Source organism: Panthera leo, chromosome B4 (assembly GCF_018350215.1).
Source record: "Panthera leo isolate Ple1 chromosome B4, P.leo_Ple1_pat1.1, whole genome shotgun sequence".
Lineage (NCBI taxonomy): Eukaryota > Metazoa > Chordata > Mammalia > Carnivora > Felidae > Panthera > Panthera leo.
Window position 1 is genome coordinate 127,080,609 of NC_056685.1, and position 21,149 is coordinate 127,101,757.

At 48.3% G+C, this 21,149-nt stretch overlaps 2 protein-coding genes across 8 annotated transcripts in view; one reads left to right on the forward strand and one right to left on the reverse strand.

Moving 5' to 3' along the window:
• The window catches only part of SYN3 (synapsin III), a 461,325-nt gene that overhangs the window by 271,662 nt on the left and 168,514 nt on the right, over nt 1–21,149 (reverse strand). The window lies entirely within an intron of this gene.
• Nucleotides 1–21,149, forward strand: part of TIMP3 (TIMP metallopeptidase inhibitor 3) — a 59,370-nt gene that overhangs the window by 28,924 nt on the left and 9,297 nt on the right. The window contains exon 2 of the mRNA XM_042947654.1: nt 16,513–16,595. Within this exon, the coding sequence (XP_042803588.1) occupies nt 16,513–16,595 (83 nt within the window). The remainder of the gene's footprint in view (nt 1–16,512; nt 16,596–21,149) is intronic.

Genomic DNA, 21,149 nt, shown 5'->3' on the forward strand with positions numbered 1-21,149 from the left:
AGAGAAGTGGAGGTGACTGGTTTCGAGCTACTCAGAGCACTGGAGTGGGCTGGAGAATCAATGTAGCTCTTCCATCACTGTCTTAGCTGCTGTTAAACTAACTCATCAGGGCAAGGGTGGCTGGATTTTATCTTCAAGCATATGGCATATCCCCACTTGGTATGTGTCAGGTTATTAGAGCATAGTCCCTATGGAGATGCCATTTTTATTACCTCGGATTAATATACAATCGGGGGATTACAGACAGAAGCCCTCTGCTTGGCATTCTTTAGAACTCTCCTGTAGATAGATACGGGGACATGCCGAGCAGGAGACCCTACCTGGCCAGTAACGTCCAGTGCTCCCATACACTGTGCTGTAACCACTGAGATTATCCCAGGTTTGTTTAAATGTGGGAAATGAACTCTTAGCTGGACTGCCAGCTTCAAAAATAGGCTGCTGCTGCGGCTGCTGCTGCTGCAGGAACAACAGCAACAACAGACAGTGGCTGATCAAGAAAACAGATGGCTTGCTCAAGCCGTCCAGCTGATGGACCAGGTGGGGTGACTGAGGAGCCAACTGTGTACTTGCTGCTGTTGCCAGTTTGGGCAACTGCAAATCAGACAGACAGACATCAGGAAGGCGCTTATGACGGAAGACCCTTAAGACAGGGCCAGAGGAGGCACCTGAAGCACCTTAATCACTTGTTTAAGTTTGATTAACTTTTCAGAGATGTGATTGGAGACCCAGAACACAGGGAGAACATGACCTCCTGGATCATTGCTGATGAAGAGAAAGTAGAACTTGGGGGAAACATATGAAGGAGGAGACCTTTAGGTTGTAAGGAACCCTAGAACACATCCAGTCCAACTTCTCCATTTTGCAGCATAAAAAACTAGGGCTTGAAGAGGGAAGTGATTTGTCAAACTCCTAGCAAATGGATAGAAAGGAAAACCAGAAAGAAAATCCAGCTCCCACCTCCTGGCCCAGAATAACCTCCTACTACTCAATACTTTCTATATAATAAGACTCTTTTTCCTAAAAAACCTCTTTTACTTCCAAACCCACATAAGTACCGTTATTTAGTGGAGTAGGTAATTTATTAAATCATGTCAAAGCTGAAAGACAGAATCTGTTTTGAAAATACTAGGGGTTCTCATGGATGGTGGCAGAGTCTTAGACTGCACTGCCAGCAGTAAAAGGATCCAGAGGGAGGATGGTGAATCTCTCTCAACTTTGTACGCTGGGCAGCACCCCCAGGAAACTTGCATTCATCCCCACCAACAGATTAGAGAGCTAGGGGTCCCCAGTGAGACGAAGATGGAAGGAGGCTTGGGACCGTGTGTCACAGTGGGGAAGGGACCATCAACATTGATGAAAATATTTATTCTACAGATGGTTTAGGGAACATGACCATACTGTTCAAATACCTCATTTTGTGTAAGCCTAAGATGTCAACCGGTTGGGGGAAGGCCACAGAGAGGAAGTATGAAGAATTTTGGTATAGTCAAAATATGGCTCAACATGGAACAAGCTGACCTGGCTCATAGATGTCTGCATAGTTGCCAGATTAATCCTGGGCTGGGACTGTAGAAGAAATTCAGGGGAGGTTATACTGAGTGGCTATGAAGATCCCACTCCACCTAGATCCTCAAGCCTGCAAACTGAGCCTGTCCCACCGCACTGAAGTCAAATGTGTGCTCTGGAAAGGAGATAGGACCCACTGGGGAAAAGCAGCAGCTCCAGAGTCAGGCTCCCTGGACCAGCATGGTGGGCCCAACACTTCCTAGTTACATGATCTTGGAAAGTCACTTACTCTCTACATGCCTCAGTTTCTACGAGATGGGGCTAATGACAGCGTTTACTTTATAAGGTTTTAATGAAGCTCAAATGGAATAACCCATGTAAAGCATTTGGCACTGAATGTGCACAGTAAGTGCTTGCTAGATGATGGCATCTACGATAATTAATGACATCCTTAGAATCAGCATTATAGTCAATGACAGCAGTATTTTTATCAATAGGGAAAGGTGGGCACTGCCCCCAGTGACCATTCCGCTTTTTGTGGCAATGTCTGGCCAAATGTGTTAATCTCTGATATTCTCATTACTTATTCTCTGAGAGCATGGATAACATGTCCCTGTTGGCTCTGTGTTATTCCAGTTGGGAACATCTATGGGCACTGGTTGAGGCTGTGCTTCAGAGACTATCTCAGCCCACCTTTCAGTATGAGCTTTCCGTGGACAGACTAAGAAGCTCGGGGTCACAAGTGGTCACTCTGCAAAGCCCTGCCAGCCCTCAGATGTACGGCAGAAGTGGTCAGGGGTGGTCGTTTGTTCTGGGAATGCTCTGCAGATGCTCTGTGGCATGGAAACTGGCCTTGTGGGCCCCCCAGCATGCAGCAACAGGGCTAGCTATTGCCAGGCACAAGCACTGTTTATCTGGCCAGACATCTTCAGAGGAGGAGAGCTGTGGAGTGCAGCCGGACCCCTACTCTGTCGGGAGAGGCGCACTCTGGGTGGTTCTAGAACCAGAAAACATGACTCGAGTCTGGTCTGGTGCAGGGTGCCATCCCAGCAGCTGGATAGGGGTCCCCACAAGATGTGGAAACTGTCTTTGGGGTCATCTATGTTCCTAACAGTGTTAGGAGCATTGGGCTCATGGGCAACTCTGTTAGGAGGGAAGGAGCCTGCACACTGGGGAGTAACTGGGAGGATAAGGGAAATCGGGGCTTGGGTTTATTTTGGAAAACTTGTGCTAGGTTGTTTCCATTTTCACTATTTTTCATCTTCATAAATATAATAATCACCTTTTTTCAGAATGAGGGAAATGAGGCTTGAAGAGTTGAACCATCTTGCCCAGCTGGGATGAGTCAGTGGGCTGGGTTCAGAAGCCCATTCTCTAAGACCCCCATGAGCCTGTGTATGGCCAGTGTAAGGTTATCATAACTGGACCAGGCAGGGTATTGGGGGGCTGAGGATCCCGGGTACAGAGAAGCAGCATCTTTGTCTATAGAGCCAGATCATGAGACAGTCATGAAAAGTCCCCCCATTGAAGCTCCTATCACCCAGGAAACTTGACATTTGCTTGGGTTAGGATGAGCTAATGGGCCTCTCTGCTCTTGCCAGTTGGGGTCTCCATCGTCCATTAGCTATATGACCTCTCACACTCCAGACTCAGTTTGACTGTTATGGCCTTGCTTAGCTTCTTTCCACTGCTTAGAATATCCCCCTTCTTTTCTTTCCATGTTCAAACCTCAACACATTTCTTCTTGGTCAGATCATGGTAATAGAATTGGCCTTGGACAGCTGCAGCTAGATACAGTGGGTGCAGCAGTTGTGCAGGAAAGGAAGATGGAGTTGGAGGCTCTTGAGAGGCAGTCAGTGGGTGCCAGGGTGGAAAAGACCTCTTTCTTCACCCAACACCTATTTACTGAGCACCTACTACATTCTAGGCACTGTGTGAGACAAAACAAGTCATGATCCCAGTCTAGTGTGTAATGCTGGGAAATGAGACATTATTCAACTGAATTCACAAACTTACAAACTGGGGAATATGAGACTATCTGGCAGGAGTCCTGTTCTAGTCTGATGTTGAGGGAAGGGCAGGGAAAGCTTCCTCTGAGAAAGTGTCCTTTGACTTGAAATGTGAAGGTTGAATAGGAGTTGCTAGGTAAAGAGGAGCAGAAGAAGCTCTTATGCAGAGGGAACGACATGTTCAAAGGCCCTGAGGCTTTGCACTTGAGCAGAGTTAAACCAGAGCTGCCAATCAGGTGTCCAGTAAAGTTCACTTGTTTCCTCTTTGTCACTCTCCTTGGTTCTAAGGCCTGTGCTCTCTACCCTTAAACCGTGGGGCTTTAGGCTGATTGCTGGACTTCTCAGTTTTGGGGAGTTAACCTCACCTCAAGGTTCTCACCATCTATGGCTTATGTGAGTCCTCGATAATTAAGCCTTGAGAATTTTCCTTTACTCTGCCTTTCTGATGCATTTGACTTGGCTAATTGTTTCAGATTTACAAAATGTCAAGTAGTAGGCAGGCTGGCAGGGCATATGTGGATTTAATTTCTGGCTGTGTAACTTGTGACACGTTTCTTACCTATCCAGAGTCTTGTTTTCTTGGTCAACCCAATGGAAACAGTGCTCTTGCAAGTTAGTTTTAAGCATTGGCTATAATATTTGTATAGTGTGTCTGTTTTGCTTACTGTGTGTTTCTACCACCCTGACACAGTGCCTGGCACATAATAGTCACTCAAGAAACATTTACTGAATGTGTGAGAGGCTCAGGCACCATGGACTACGTTAAGAAGGTGTTCCACGGGCAGGCAGTCTTTTCCTTTTTACCACTGACACCATGTCCTATGACACTGTCAGGTCAGGGCAGGCCTTTCGAAAATATCAGACATAAGCTTTGTAATTCTGCTGTTACCCACTTTGACCAAAGAGGGCAGCCGTCAGCATTCTTCACTTTATTTTCTAAAACAAAGGTTGGCTTCCTTAAAAGGCACTTGTATCTAATCTCCAGCCATCCCTCCACACTCTCAACATTAGCTACCTTTGATAAGTGCCTCGGGGCTTGAAGATCTATAGTCTGGCCTTGTTCTTCTTCATATCTGTTTTTGTTTGAGTGCCCACTGGAAGGTCCTGAGCTGACTGGAAGGTTCTGAGTAAGCGGAGCAGAGGAGAAGCAGTGGAGACTGCTTTCGAAAAGAGCCTCTGAGCTGTGTCCACCTGGTGTCCACAGTCTTCCTGGCTGAAGTTAGGGAAGTTAAAGAGAGAAAGGGGGAGTCTTGACCGTTTTAAAAGCTACCCAAAGGGTAAGTTACAAATGTACCACGTTCTTTTTGGCATCTGTGCTATATAATCCCCGGAGACAGAGAGTGGACATTACTTCTTATTCAAACCACAACAAAGTCCCCCACCCATCCTCGCTGCATTTTGAAAACAGATTTGCTGTCTGTCTGCAAAGACACATCTGCAGGTCTGCTGTACAAACGAGTGAAGAAGTCCTTTTGCTTAACAGTTCCTTGGGTTTCCTACTCTTGGACCTATCCTGGAGTCCCTCGGCTCTCCTAGCAAACAAAATCCCAATTAGTAGAAAAATAAAATACTACAGACAGCTCCTGAGATGTTGCCAGCTGTTCTGGTCTCACAAAAATGACCTGACCTGAAAGCTCTAAGTTCTGAGAACCATTCGTCGGCACGGTATTTTTCTGGGCACTGCTTCAAAGGGGCCATGGTTGAAGACCAGGCTGCTATTCTGGTGGCCTCTTGTGTGGGATAAAGTTTCCCATGGGCCCCTGGGGAGGGCTGGAGAGCTCAGCAGGGGGTGTTCTGAGCACCCCTGACCTGTGTGTGCCTGCATGACAGTGAGCAGGTCAGTGCCTCTGAACCAAGTGGAGTAGAGCTTTCTAGAGGTCATCATGCCTCCTAGGCTCTGGCACATGCTGAGCTGAGCCAGTCAAAACACTCAAGGTAAGACCTCTGGGAGAAGTTAAGGGGCTTGGAGGGGGATGTTGGAGGACACAGGGATTCCTTAAATCTTAACTCTGAAGATCAGAAACAGGATGTGAACTGGAATTGGACCATTGGTGGGTCTCAGGCAAAGTGGGGCAAACAAGGCCTGGACTTGTTTCTAGGGGTTTCTTGTGGCTTTGGCACCCTCCAATCAGCTGACCAGTCGGGCACCCATTTGGGCAGATATCATCCTAAGGGCTGTTGGCAGGGACAAAGTGATGAGTTTATCACTGCCCACCTGAGAAATGTCATGTGTTGGGGCAAGACCCAGCCTATATAAAGTTGGGTATCCCTGCCTACTCTTGGCTTCCACTGTTCCCCTGCCCCTTGTCACACACTCTGTTTTCTGTTTCTCTGATGGGCTAGGCTGTCCAGCCCCCAGGCCTTTGCCTCTGCTCCCTCCCCCATCTGAAGGCCTTTTCACTCTCTTTCTCTCAGCTGACTTGTGATTTCTCAGATCCCAGCTTAGGCAGGATGTCTCTCTACAACACGCATCTATAGCACCACCAGGGTCTTACCTAGGGAGTAAGCACCAGCTTAGAAGGGAGAGGGTGTTTCTGTGGTCTGGGCTTCTAAATGGCTAGTAAGGCAACTTCTGCTACCAAAGTGCTCACCAAGCGTGATTAAAATGGCTGAGGCTTTGCTCCACAGGGGGTGATCAGGAAGGGAATGTCAGCACCCCAATGCACAGAAAGTGCCTAGCTTGGTTGGGTGTGTCTGATACATGCTCCGGTGGCTCCCTGGGCTATAACCATTTATCTTCTTAAGATAGAAATAAGCTTCTTGAGGGTAGGGCCTTGTCCACCTGCTGACTACTGGATCCCCAAGACATAGCACAGGATCTGAGGCATGTAGTCAAACACTTGTGAAATAATGGTGAATGAGTGAATTAATTCTAAGTACTCATGTTAGAAGGAGGAAAAGGAGGAGGAGGGAGGAGGAGGAAGGAGGAGGGTCAGGGAAGAGAAAGGAGGAGGAGAAGGAGGAAGGAGGAGGAGGAAGGTCAGGGAGGATAGAGGAGGGAGTAGGAGAAAGGAGGAGGAAGAGGAGAGGGAGAAGAGAAAGGAGGAGGGTCAGGGAGAAAGAGAAAGGAAGAGGGTCAGGGAGGAGGATAGAGGAGGTACAAGGATAGAGGAGGAGGGTGGAGGAAGGAGGAGGAAGAACAGGAGGAGGGGGAGGAGAATAAGGAGGTGGCACCACTGACCTCCTTTCTGATGCTGAGTCTTGGGTTTGTCATCTGTTGGTGGAGTATGGGTGCTGTCACTCCACAGGCATTTATGAACTGAGGCCTCTTGTAACAAGAGCCCATGACTCACCTTTTTAGACATGAATTTTCAGCATATGGAGATCAGGGTTGCATTTTAGCATCTCAGATCACATTTTACCTGCCTCCCTCTTCTTCTCTGGATGACCTTTAGGAACTCAGACTCCTGACCTACACTACAAGAGCTAAACAGGAAACCATCTCTGTCTCCCTTTATTGTGTTACCTTCGATTCCCTCCTGTAGCCTCATCCTTCATTCAAGAAACATTTTGAGAACCCTTGGCACATTCTAGGCACCGGCCAGGCGCTAGGGGTCACAGATGCAGTCCTATTGTCTTTAAGCCAGGCTGATGAGTGCCAAGGAACTGACCATTAAGGTAGAACGTGTTTGGGAAGAAAGGAAGCCAAGAAGACAGGAAAGATTTAGTGAGGCCTGGGATGGGCAGAAGGCTTCCTGAAGGAGGTGGCATTTTAGCTGGGTGGGTCTTACAGGGAAACAGACATGTAGGCAGATGACTGAGGGGAAAGTCATTCTTACTGAGACAAGGGGCATCACAGGACAGGTCAGTGTAGTGGGGGGGGGAGTGATAGTGTAGTGAGGTGGGGGGGCTTTGCAGTTGTAGGACCTGAGATGAGGCCTGAACCCCAGAGAGCCCTGTATACGTCACTGAGCTATTCAAAGTAATCTTCTTATGCTGCAAAACCAGGGGAGGCTTGAGGAGGAGCTGCTGTGGGTAGGGTTGCTGTTTCTATCTCTTCCTGGGAGAACGAGGGGGATATGGGGAAAGGATCTCCCTTCCTACTTCCTGTGCTTTGGGGTGCTGACATTCCCCTTCTGGCCACCCTTTGCAGAAAAAAAAGCCTCAGCAATTCTAATCATGCTTGGTGAACACTTTGGGGCAGTTGCCTTACCAGCCTTTTAGAAACCTGGACCACAGGAACACTACCTCCCTTCTCAGAAGGTCCTCACTCCCCAAGTTAAGTCAGTCCTGAATCCAGGAACCAGCCAGTCCTACGACTTTTGCCCTGTCCTGGGTCAAATGATCCACACCTCTGTCCCAAGCTGGCTGTGACTACAGGAAGAAATTGAGGGTAGCTGACTCTAAAAGTGGTTATGCTGCGAATGAAATGTAATAATACCAAGTCCAGATGTATGCCTAGGTGGTGACTCTTAAATTTTGTCTTTTAATAGTTTAAAATTGAGATCACCACTTAAAACGGAAAAGCGGGAGTGAGAGGTGGGTTTTGCTTGTGTTCCTTTTGGATAATCTCAAAGTTCCAGGCAACTTGACCTTTCTGGGCCTGTGTTCCCTTTGCTCATCTCTCTGGGCCCCTTCATTTCATACATAACCGACGTCAGCTGGGGCCCCAGCATGTTTCCTAGACTGCTCCAGCAGAAAGCTGGAGTGAGGGGAGCTAGGAGCCGGCACGTGCCCCTCCTCCCCCTTGGCCAGGAGGTCCAGGACAGGGCATCCCCGGCCAGCCTTGTCTGAGGACCCTAGGGCACAAGGCGGGCACTGAGAAAAGAGGCTCTGTGCAGAGAGAGGTTTTAATATCCTCCTGCCTTTAATAGCTTTCCCTGAGATGGAAACTTGGGTTGAAATGATTTGCAGCTCTCCAGATTTTTCTGAGTGTGTGTGTGTATTTGGGTTTATTTTTAGCCGCAGGGGTTCGTTCCTTGCCAAAAAAACCTGCTTAAATAAAACCAAGATTAATATTTTTACTTAACGGAAAGAGTTAGTCAGGACAGGCTTTGAACTGGAGACTCCCTATCTTGATTGGGAGTGCATCTTAACTGTCTGGCCATGGCTTCCACAGCAAGGAAAAAGCCCTTTGAAACTGACCTAGAGAAGTGCCCTCAGAGTAGGATGCAGGAAGGGCCTATTGTGAGGCCTCGCCAAGGGGCATTCTTCCTCGAACAGGCTGCCCCTCCCTGCCCCCCTCATGTTCTCCAGGGCCCTCTTCCTGGAAAGGCGAGGTCCTGGCTCCCATCAGAGCCCCAGGACTCTGCCTCACTCCCAGCTCCTTCCGTAGACCCTCCCCACCAGATCTGGTCCAGGCTTCTGCTTCCTCTGGATTCAGATAAAGCAAACAGAGTCTCTCCTCCGGGATGGGCTGAGGCCGAGATCCGCTTCAGCCTCTAGGGGAGTTCCAGATGCCTCTCCCCATGGACAGACCTCCCCCCTCTTTGTGCCATGCCAGCAATTTGTTCTTGCTCCTACTGCTGTGTTTGCTATACTTGAATATCATTTACCTATCTCCTTGCCTGCCTTTTTAAACTTGGCCCCTGAATTCCTCAGGGCCTCATTTATCTCCGCGTCCCTGTGAGCCTAGCACAGTACTCCATAAATGATTGTTGAACAGATGTTTATCTGGCCCTGTGAACTGAGAACTGCTATTATCCCCTTCTGATGGAATAAAGCTCAGAAAGACTTGGTCATAGGCCAGAGCTTACCCAGAGGAGTTATCTAATTTTTTTTTTTTTTTTAAATCACCCTCCACGTATGTGGCACTTCCCGCTTCATGTATTCAGCATCTACATATTAGGGACTTGTTTTGTGCCTGGCTCTCTGGTTGCTCAGGTATAGCTGTTAGTAAAACAAAGAACCTGCCCTCTGGTGAGGCTTGCATTCTAGTGAAAAGCACAGGGACATAGGCTATGTCAGATGACGGCCAGTGCTGTGGAGCACAGTAAGGCTGGCCAGGGGCTATAGGGAATGGATGAGGATGGGATACGGGGATCGTGGAGGCCTCCTGACCAGGTGATATTCGAAAGAGGTGAGGGAGGGAGCCCTGTGGCCACTGAAGGGTGTTCCAGCGGGGGAACTTTAAGGGCAAAGGGGAGGTGAACAAGGGGTAGGGGGCTGGGGCCCAGAGCAGAGCAAGTTGCCGTTTCCAAAGGGCAGGAGGGTTAATAGGACTGGGGTGAGTGAGGGGCATTTTTAGGAGCTCAGTTTTGGATGGCTTGAGTTGGAGATGTCTTATTAGACCTCCAAGCATAAACGTATACTACGTGTAGACTTGTGTCGCGGACGTTCTGGGATGGAGGTTGCAAAAAGGGGAGCTGCCAGCTGTACAGATGGTATAAAGCCACAAGCTGGGTATAAGTGAGAGGAGGACGAGGAACCACCACTGCCTGGATTGAGCACCGTGGAGGTCATGGGCGGCATTGACGAAAGCTGCTTTGGTGGAGTGGAAGAGGGAGTTGAGGTCATGGCAAGACGCTTTCAAGGTTGGCAATCATCACCCCAATTTGTAAGCCGGGATGGGAAGTGACTTGCCCAGTGTTACACAGTGACAGGACAGTGACTGCATCCAGGTCTCACGTGCTCCATGCTTGTTCATTCCAGTGTATCATGGCCACTCCTCCAGGGGTTTGCTTGATCTGCCCTTTCAGCCTCGGAGTTTTTGTAGAGGGGCTTTTGGGGCTTGAGGTTGTGGTGACAAATGGGGTGGAAACCAGACAGATCCAGTTAGAGCCTTTAGGTCTCTGCCCTCCACCCTTAATCCCTGAGGCCCTTTCCTCAAACGTGGACATCATCAAAGCGTCCCCAAAGAGGCAGCAGGTAATTGAAAAGAACTCGGAAACGGGTCACCGGAGGTAGATATGAAAGATTCCCAAGGGGGGATGCTGAGTCGGGTCTCTTGCTGCCTTCCTCTGATTAGCACATTTAAGAGCCTACAAGTAATCACCGTCAGCAACATAACAGTATAGCATCTGTTTAGCTTCAGGGTTACAGCGTGCCTGTTTATATATACATTGTCTCATCTAATTAATCAGCCTAATTAACCTCAGACTCATGGTGTTGTGAGAAACCTCAGGGATCATCAGGTTTTGTGGTTTCTAAATTATTTTATTTTCTTCCTTAAAAGCTTGCTGAGGAGCATAGTATGCTAAACAGATGATACTCTGTTATATTGCTGACGGTGATTACTTACAGGTTCTTGTTACTAATCAGAGGGCATGTGTGTGACAGTGATTGGGAAAGAGTAGTGGTGTGGTCCAAAGGATAGGGAGTCACTGGGGGCTTAGCAGGGGGCCTTCCTCCTAGGGACCAATCCTCCTCTCTGATCCTTAGCAGACCTGACAGGGTGTGGGGAGGTGGAGGAAATTACGAACTGGTTTTCAATCAGTATAAATCCCATGAAAAGGTTTTCAGGCAGTCTGCTTTCCTGGGAGACTCACCAACTTTTGTTCCACTAGGAAGCAAAACCAGCCTCAGGGGACTTGACTTCCTTTACATAGTTGGAAAAGGGGGACAACAATAGCCACTGCATAGAGTTATCATGAGAATAGAGCAAGATTGCATGCATGCACAGCTTGGCACACAGGAGGGGCTTAAAAAATGGTGGTTGTTGTTATCAATGTGTTCTAGACCCTCCCTCTCCTCTACACTTACTGGTGTGATGCAACGAAATGCAGGGAGCTGATGGTTAATGAGTGGGTGGGCAGCTGGAGAAGCAAGAGAGCCTGACCCTGCCCTATTTGGACAGGCTAAAATGCAGCATCTCCATGGGGCACAGGACCAGGGAATTGCTTAGTGGGCTGAGCCAGATGGTCTGTGGGCCTGCCTTGCGGTGGGTCCCTTGCTTGTCTTTGTTAGGAGCTCTCGGCCTCAGAAAGGCCCTGTGGATGGCAACCAGGAAATAACCATCAAATGAGTATCAGAGACGTCCTGACCCCTCTTTCCCTGGAAGGAAAGTCCAAGTCTGGGAAGGCAAGTGAGCCCACAGTGCAGGCCTTTCTGCTTACCTAGACCTTGCCTGCTAGGGTCCTGTCAGAAGAATGTTCCCCTCCCTGGGGTTGACACTAACAATGACTTCTGCTTTTGGAGAAATTCGTTCTAGCTGCTGGCCAGGTGGGCCTTCCTTAGCCCTGCTATCCTCCTAAAAATCATACCTTAAGCCAGGAAAATCATTCTATAGGGCCTTCAGAGAGACAGGAATGGGAGTGTGTGTGTGTGTGGGGGGGGGGGGTGTGCATGTGTGTGGCACTGGAAGTATCATACTCACTAGATGGCTGAATCACCTCCTCTACCGTGGGGAGGATTTGTAGTGTTCTCAACAGGATCCTAACATGGGTAGAATCCATAGTCTTAAGTTGGTATACATTAATTCAGTTAAGGGATCCTTGATCCAAAATCCAGCCAAACTTTCAGTGTTCCAACCTACTAGTAGGAAACTTCAACTCTCAGATCGGGGTAGAAATGTCTGGATTTGATTGAAGATGGTTGGATGGGGGGTAGTAGGAGAGGGTGAGGCAGGGGGTTTCTCATGGGTGTCTTTTCCCCCTCTGACTATGCTGATGAATAGCGGATGTGCAGTTTCTGGACACAGCAAGCAGTAAGCTGCAATAGAAGCCGAATCTTGTTTGCCACTGGAATTGTTTTTTTGCTCAAAACTTGTGCCACTTGTGGTCTACATTACTATGGATGGAGGTGGGGGCAGAGAGCACACAATTATATTTCTGGAAGGGAGGTGCCTTGTTTCTTTTGTTTTTGCAAGCTCTTACTAGCCCTCCCCACAAAAAAATTATTTAAAGAAAGAATATGATATAGAGATATTACCTTTACCCCTGGATCCTTAGGTATATGATATATTTAAAAGGGCCCTACATATGTTTACAGATCTATGTACCAATTACATAAGCACACATAGCCTGGTCAGTTTCTTCTTATAGACGTTAAGTGAAAATACTGTTTACTCTGTTTTCCTTTGACCTCCATACCTCTGGAAGCCCAGGTTCCTTTCACAAGGGGAAATAAGAGGTTCCAAGACTGAGAGTCAGGCTGTTTGTCATTCCCCCCTTCTCTGACTGATGCCTTCATACCCTGGAGATTAGCCCTCTAGCCATGAACTTTTAAACTTTGTCTTCCCACTAGGTGTGCTCTGTGGAGGTAGGAAATGGGACTTCTATTTCTCGTCATCACCCCGCCAGCACACCAACCCAGCTCACGCCCATGTTGGTTTGGCTGCTGGGGGACGCTGGGTAGACGGTGTGGGGCCATGTTCTAGCCTGAAGGAGCATAAAGAAAACCTGTGTCTAGCTCAGCCCCTCTATAAATCTGGCTTCCAGCCACTACACCAAGGTGGCAGGAACGGCCCACATGCTGCCAGCTCTAAGTTTGGAAACTGTCTTCTGTTGTTGTTGGAGAACCGTGACCTCCCACACCTCCCCTGTCCACTGTGGCCCCCAGGCCAGCGAATGCCTCGGAAGCACCCTTAATGCCAAACAAGAAAGTACAAAATAGCACACATTTGCATTGCAGAGAGAGAAACCGAAGCAAATAAAGACATGTTAATTCATAGACCTAATAGGCAGATTTGAGGTTGGCTGGTGTTTTTGCTGTGGAAGAACTTTGTGGATCTCTTTGGGAGAGCAGAAAGTTACTTAATTTTAGTCCAGTTGGGTGCAGTTTTGTTTTTATAAAGAAAACACTGGTGTGGTCTCTGTGCTGGGCCTTTTCTGCTTGTCTTTCTGGACCATAACCATGTGATCTCATTTGGTCCTGGTTGGCTGCAGTTGGATTACATGTGGGTGATGAGACAGGATAGGTACCTGTGATGAGGTGGGTACTCCAGACTTAAAAACACCTTGTACGTTTGTTCTGACCAGTTTATGTGTGTCCACCCACATCTCCATGAAGTTCTGCATGATATCTTGAGGGGCTTGCCTTTCTTCCCATCCCAGAGAGAACCCCTAGGCCTTTGCTTACAGTGTATGTTAGAAGCTGAAGATGCTCAGATAGACAAAGAACAACAGAAGTCACAGTGGTGGTGGTGGTGGTACTATAACAGCAGTGACAGCAGACACACTGTTCTCAGTGTTTGTACTTAACCCTCACAGCATGAGGGTTAGGAGGAAGTGTTATAGATTAAGAAATGAAGGCCCAGAAGGGTTTAATGACTTCCCTAAGGCCATGCAGCACCAGTGCTGGGATTTGAACTCAGGGCAGTCAGGCTCCAGAGCCCTGGCTGTTCAGTGCTTTGCCATATTGCTGCTCCACTAGAATTAAGTATATCACTTGTAAGCCACATAATGGGCATTGGGCCAAGACAATCAGAAATATTTAGGCGAAAAGAGGTGGGGAGGGCAGTCCACAGGGGTTTGCCTGAGGCCACATGGTAATGGTGGAATTGAAATGTGGCTTCCTGACTGCAAAAACTTACTCCCTTTTCAAAGAACTATTCTCAGATGAAAATGTTCCAAGCTCAGGCCATTTCAGGGTAAGGAAGGAACTGGCTCACTGTGTGTGCAGAAGCTTCCAGAAGTACCTACCTTTATGGGACAGGTCTGCTTATGACGTGTTATGTCTAAATGAAGTCAAGCCATTTTTGAGCCAGGAAAGGGTAGACGTTACTATTTAAAGGAGCCCCTTTTGCTATTTCTCCCCCCCCTAAGGCAAAGACTCACTTGCTAGTTTACCTTCTGTGTTAATGAAGCAGGAGAAGGTGGAGCCAAATCAATTCAGGAAGAATCAATAGTAAAGTCCTGGCAGATATGCTTTCTGCCCAACAGTTAAGCTGTCACAACCTGACTGTGGGAGTTACTGTAGAGGAAATAGTCCCTGGGCCTCTGGGAGGCTGGCTCCCTGCCGAGGATGCTGCAACAAAGTTAGACACAGAGGTGGAAGCAGAATCTTGAGGGAGCTTGCTTGGCCTGGGATCTTGCCAACCTCTTATTTTACAGCAGACTTGGAAACAGACACTCGCCTCCTCCCACTGCCTCAGCTAAATTGCTAACTTTGCCAATGGGCTCTGTGTTTTACCCTCCCTGGCAAGAAGGTCTAGAGGGTCTGTTGGTTCATCTGGGTCCTGACTTCACGTCTGACTGGGAGAGAAGGATCCAAATTCGTTTGGGGAGGAACAGGATAGAATCCAGTTGAGATGGGGGAGATTGGTCCCTAATAAAGGTGTTTTGTTCTATTTTGTCTTAACTTAAGAGATTAGAGTCAAATGAATTGAGAAACACTGTGGGATATCCAAAATGGAGGATAATGGAACTACCAGAATGGGCAGGGCTGTGTGTGTGTGTGTGTGTGTGAAAGGTATTCTGCTTAACAGACATTTATTGAGTGCTTATTTTTTTGGGAGGCTAAGTACAACTGGAGATAAGAAAGAGTGACAGGATCTTAGGGCTGAAAGGGTTCAATTTGTGGCTCAACGCGTGGCTGCTAATGTGTGCAAAATCCATTCCATCCTGGGCAAGGTCCTAGCATGAGAGCATCCAGACTCCCTTGATGGAGACACTCTCTGTCCCTAAGGAAGCTTCCCCATCTCTTGTTGCCAGTTTTGTTACTAGAGAACATTTTTGGTTGAGTCAATGAATACAACTTCTCTGCAATTTCTGCAGTGTCTTTAAGATCTCTCCATTTATTTCTCCATGTGCCCATTCTATAAATACTTTAAGACAGCTTTTGGGTACTTCTTCACTTAAAATATAAAGAGCACACACAGCCTCTTATAATCTCAAAGTAAATCCCTTCCCTCTCTGTGTTCTCAGGGCATGTAGTAAATGCCTCTCTTCCAGCCTTCCTCACACTGGGTCTGTCTAATTGTTTTCTTGTTCATAGTCAATTAATATTTACTGAGCAACTCCTTTCTGCCAGACATTGTACTAAGAAATTTCAGAAGATCTTTTGTTGAATCCTTATTCCAATTCTTCCATGTAGGTAGAGTCACACCCTCTTTACAGAGGAGAAAATTGGGGTTCAGTAAAGGAGGTGGCTTCCCTTCTCTGTCTTCTTGTCTGTATAATGTGGATGCTAATACTGTCCCTGAAAGGCAGTCATGAAGAGTAAATAAATGAGGTGTACTACTGCACATAGTCGGTGTGTGACAAATGGGAGTGACTTCTAATGGCAGCAATCCTTCCATGGTCAGCCCATTCCGCTTTTGGTGATGATGATAATGATGATGATGATATTAATCATGTTTATGTAGCATACACCATGTCTGAGACACAGTGCTGCATTTCATGTGCATCATCTTACCTAATCCTTTCAATTAAAGAGATTGGTACCATTATCATCCTAGCTTTACAGAAGAGGAAATTGGAGGCCAGAAACAAAGTTACTTGTCCACAGTCCTACTAGCCATAAAAGCAGAGCTGGGGTTAGAACGGTTCGGTTGGCTCCTGGGCACCCCCTTTTCCCATATGCTCCATCCCCCACCACATCCTAACTGTGCCATGCCATCTAAGTGCTGGGTACCCAGGGCCCGCTCAGAATGCTGACTGGGCATGGAAGGAGGCTGGGTGCACATGCATTGCAACCCTGCAGGCATGTCAGGACTTGCAGAGGAAGAGCCCCAAAGGAGACAGCACTCAGAAAGATGCGTTGGTAGGAGAGAATAGGTCTGGGAGACCATGCAATGCTTAGATGGACAGTGGAGGAAAGGCAAGAGACTCTAACAAGAGAAGTAGATTTTCGATTACGGTGAAACCACAGAGTCAAGAAACTCCTCCGGGAGTGAGTGCAGCCTAGGAATTTCCAGGGTCGGCAATTGTGAACATTTGGGATAATTAACTTGAATGATGACTGCCTGCCTTCTTTCCTCCATTCCTCTCCCACCCCCCAGTGTCTCTCATCTGAATTCTTGCTTTTATAAACACAATCATCTATTCAACTTGGCCCAGAGGTAAGAAAGCAATTCCAGGCACCCTGGGGGTTGGATGGCCCAACCTGAGACATGGTCCCTGATGTGGTTCAAGCCTCCCTAACCTCATTCCTGTCTGCGTCTTGCCTTTTTCTGCAGTGATCCGGGCCAAGGTGGTAGGGAAGAAGTTGGTGAAGGAGGGGCCCTTTGGCACACTGGTCTACACCATCAAACAGATGAAGGTGAGTGACGGAAGCCCGTACCAGGAGAGTTCCTGGGTTGTTGTGTGGTTTTTTTTTTTTTGCCAGAAGAGTCCTTGCCAGGGGAGGCAGGGTGGGTGTATGTAGCCCCTCCCCACTGCTGGAGAGTGTGTTTCTAAGGCAGAAGAAAGGGATGGGTAGGAGGTGAGGGCGGGGACGGGGGGGGGGGGGGGGGGGGTGGCTGCTTCACCCTAGGGCCAGCACAGGTGGAGTCCCTCAGAGGCCATTGTTAAGAGGCTCCACTCTGGAACCACACGGCAGACAGCCTTGTTCCCTGGCAACTGTGAGACCTTGGCCAAGTCACTGCCCCTCTCTGGGCATTGGTCTTCCCATCTGTAAAATGAGGGGATGTGACTAGCTTGTCTTACAGGTTCTTCTGAGCTCTGACTTTTGAGTTTCAAAAGTTCCTACCAGTCTTATGCAGTTGCTGAGGTTACAACTTATGTTTAAGTCCTCGAATCTTTACACTGAACTTCTGCTGATCACAGGAACCTTATCCTGGTGTAGGAACTGCCCCCGCTTTCCCTATTTTCCCAGATCATGCCTCCCAGCTGGTTAGCACTGTTTATTAAGCATCCTCATATAACTGAACATATTCCTGAGCATATTTGCACCATGAAGCACACTAAGGAGGTCCATCTTAACAAAAAGAACATCAGATTTGAAACCTACAAAACTTGCTTCCTTGTCTCAGCTCCATTCCTGACTAGCCTGCTTCCCTTAGAACCACCCTTTCCTGGGCTTCAGTTTTGCCATCTGTTAACAGTGTGGGGTTGGGCTAGGTTCCCCTAAGAGCTCTTCCAACTCAGGCATTTCAGGATTCTAAGTGCCCTGGGACACTGGTGGTATTACATCTAAGGAGGAGTTGCTTTGGGTGCCAGAAGGGGGTACTTATGTCTGCCTTCGCAGAGAGGGCTGGTGGCACTTACTCACCCTGAAGAGCACAACTGGTCCACCACCCCACCTTTGTAAACACCTCCCTATGTGCAGCACTCTGTGTCAGGAGCCTTGGAGGCCACGAGAAAGATGGGGTTCCCATGTTTAGGAAGTATAGTCAGGCTGGGAGAGAAGACACATGTGCGTGACTAAGCAGAAGTTCAAGGTGGGGTGTGCTCAGGTCCAAGGGGACTGCCAGCCCTTTTACTCACTGCCCATATTTGTGTCCTCAAAAACTAGAGCAGGACCAGACACGCATCAGGGACTTGGTGGATGTTTATCCATCTAATGGAGAAATGAGGGTGGGACCCTACTGGCCTGAAAACTCCTCAGAGGAGACAAGCCTTTGAGCCCCAGAGTAGAACTGAATGAGAGTAGTGATAGCCTGTGGGGGGTACCCAACCATTCTGGAGGCAGACCTCCAGGCCTCGTTATTCCTGCGTCCTGAGGCCTGAGGTTTGATGTACTAAGTTTGTGGAACCTGTTGCTTTCGATTCAACTTTGGAAACATCCACAGCCTTCTGGTTATGTAATGTCCAGAGTCAGCCCTGGCTAGGTGCCCTTGGCTGCCCAAGCCTGGTCATGGGACCAGCTTATGTCTTCAGATGGCCATGGGGAGAGAAGAGTGTGTCACGTGTGGGGGGGGAAACCAATGAGATCAACAACAACCAAAGAAACCCCCCTGTATAGCCCCCGGCAGCCAGTGAGCAAACGCCGAAGCATGTTAGGCAAAGCAGAGGTTCAGGAAACACCCCCCTCCTGCTCTGGAACAATCCATCACATTGTGGACGCTCTGTGGCCAGCAGATCTGAGGGAAAAGCTGGGAGGCAGTGGTTCCTAAGCTTGCCCAGCTTCCCCACTTCCTTCAGGGCCCGGATGCCAGGGTGATGAGAGGCCCTTCCTGTGGGCAAAATGTCCCACTTCCCCCTGGCTGGTGCCAGGCCGGCCTCTGCGGGGTGTTCAGAGGCCAAGTTACATTTGTTCACCCATCAGCTTCAGAGCACACACTCACTCCCGGGCTGGTGGCGTCACACTGTCCATTCACTATCCTTCACCCAGGTTCATGGAACCAGGGTGCTAGACATGGGAAAGTAAAATTCCTTGTTTTACTTCTGACACAGGCTCAGAGGGGAAATGACTTGCCCAGTCATGCATTTAATTAAAGACAGATCTGGTTCCCAAGCTAAGGTGTTGGGATTCCTTCCCAATCCTGTGTGTTCTTTACATGACTCCTCAAATCTCCCTGCCATGTCGCTTTGATCATTGATCACTGTCTAATGCCTTTTCATTAACTCTGCCCCTCCTACCAGCCCAATATTAGATTACTCCTGGAAGGGTCATTGCCCTTCTATCCTGAGAGGCCACTGAATTCTGTTGGTCTCCAGGTAGCAGTTGGCTAATCAGGTGTGGGATGTAGGAACTGGAGTAGTTCATCCAACTGTCCCTCGCCGCTCCCCCTGCCTTCTCACCTCTCTCTGTGCTGAACACTATGCTTCAGGCCTGGGATACAAAGATAATGTTTGTTATAACGAAAATAAGACTCTATTCAAATAACATGTTTTGAATATTTACTATGTACCCGGCATTCTGCTAAGCCTTTGCATGGATCAGTCCTCACAACAGCCCTGTGAAGCAGACACACATTTTTCTCTATTTTACAGGTGAGATAACTGAGACTTAGAAAGGTCATGTAATAGTCAAGTTCATACCACTAGAAAGTGGCAGACTGGAGGGAAGCTATAGAGCCTTTGCCAACAAGGAGATTATAGAACAGCCGAGCTGCATTCATCACTCCTGCCCACCCCCACCCCAGTTGTATGTAGTTCCCCCAGGGAACAAAAAGACGTTAGCTTGGCTTTGTCGTTTATCTTCCAGCAGTGTAGCTCTTGACTTGCAACATCCTGCAAAGGGTGTACTGAAAACTCTTTGTAGGAGGGAAGGAGGAGAGGCCAGGGAGGCGAGCCTGCATGAGTTTTGGCACTGGTCCCTGGGTGGCTTTGTTCTAGTGGATTAGAGAGTCTACCCCAGAGAGTCAGACGGGGTGAGCCAGGGCTCCCTTAGAGCAGGACTGAAGGAACTCTGAGAACGTGAGAATTTGAGCCATCCTGTCTAACCTCTCTCTTCTGTCTCAGAGTTCCCACCCCCTCCCCTGGAACTTCTTACACAGATGAAAGGCAGGCAGACCCTCTCCCATATGCTAATTCCAGAACCTCTGGTCCCACTTTGCAGGCCCCTCTTGAGTGTGCAGAGACCCACAGGTGTGTGTGTGGGGGAGCGTTTGAATGTTAAGGGGGCTTACTGCAAGCCTAAGGTTGGAGATTAGCTGGAGCAAAGGCACTGGGCTGTAGTGCAAAGGTGGAAGTTTCCAGAATTGGTCACTCTAATCTATAGGGACCTTATCTCCCATCAGGACCATGAGAAAGCGGTCTGCTTTGCCAGGAGCTGCAGTCTGTACAGTGGAGACATGCTCCCAGGCTGGCGCAGCAGGGGACAGCACGTGGGGAACATTATGTCCCAGCTGGTCCCGGGAGGGTCCCATGGGGAGGCCCACTGGTCATGTGCTTTGCATGTCCTGACTCTGGGCAGGACAGATTTGCTGGGCAATTGGAATGCTTGGCCCCTGGGGACTTCCTTCCTTCAGTGGTCTGTCTAATCAAATGAGCACTATAGCAAGGTCTCGCCTTTGAAGCTCCAGCTGGAAGCCTCTCTGACCCTCCAGCCCACAGGGAACTGTTCTCTTCTCAATGCCTGTAACTCTTTCTGGTCTGGGTCTCTCGTCCAGCCCTCAGCAGAGACTGCCTGCATTGTCATGTGCTCTGCCCCCCACCCCTTGCTAGACAGCCTGTTCTGTAAGAGAAAGGCTGTACACTTGGTATCTCAGTCAAGCATCTAATGTCTCTGAAACTCAGGTTCTTGGTCTGCAAAGGAGAATAAGTTGTGGGTTGAAAGGAGTTCATGATGTAAGACAGCACCCAGCACAGTTCTCATCTCTGGCAGCCAAGCCAGAATTATTTGACATAGTGATGACATTTCATGCTGTCAATGTAGAGTGAAGAGCAGGCATTCCATAAGAAATACTCAAAGCCCCCAGATCCAGAAACTTCTTTCTTACATTATTTGTCTCTTTACCCCAAGGGAAGCTAACTTCTTAGAACTTTTGTGTACACACTACCAAGAGGGGAGGCCCAGAGGCTCATAGAGTCCAATGTGGTGTGTGTCTACACACAATAGAACATTATTCAGCCTTAAAAAAGGATATCTTTTCATTTTGACAACATGGATGAACCTGAAGGACATTACGCTAAGTGAAATAAGCCAGACACAGAAAGACAAATAGAGCATAATCTCACTTTTATGTGGAATCTAAAAAAGCTGAACTCACAGTTGAACCTCTCACAGAAGCAGAGTAGAATGCTGGTCACTAGGGGCTGGGGGTGGTGGAGATGGGGAAAAATGTTGGTTAAAGGGTACAGACTTTCCGTTCTGTAGGATGAATAAGTTCTGGAGATCTGATGTACAGCATGGTGACTGTAGTTAATAATACCAGATTGAGGGGCACCTGGGTGGCTCAGTCGGTTAAGTGACTGACTCTTAGTTTCA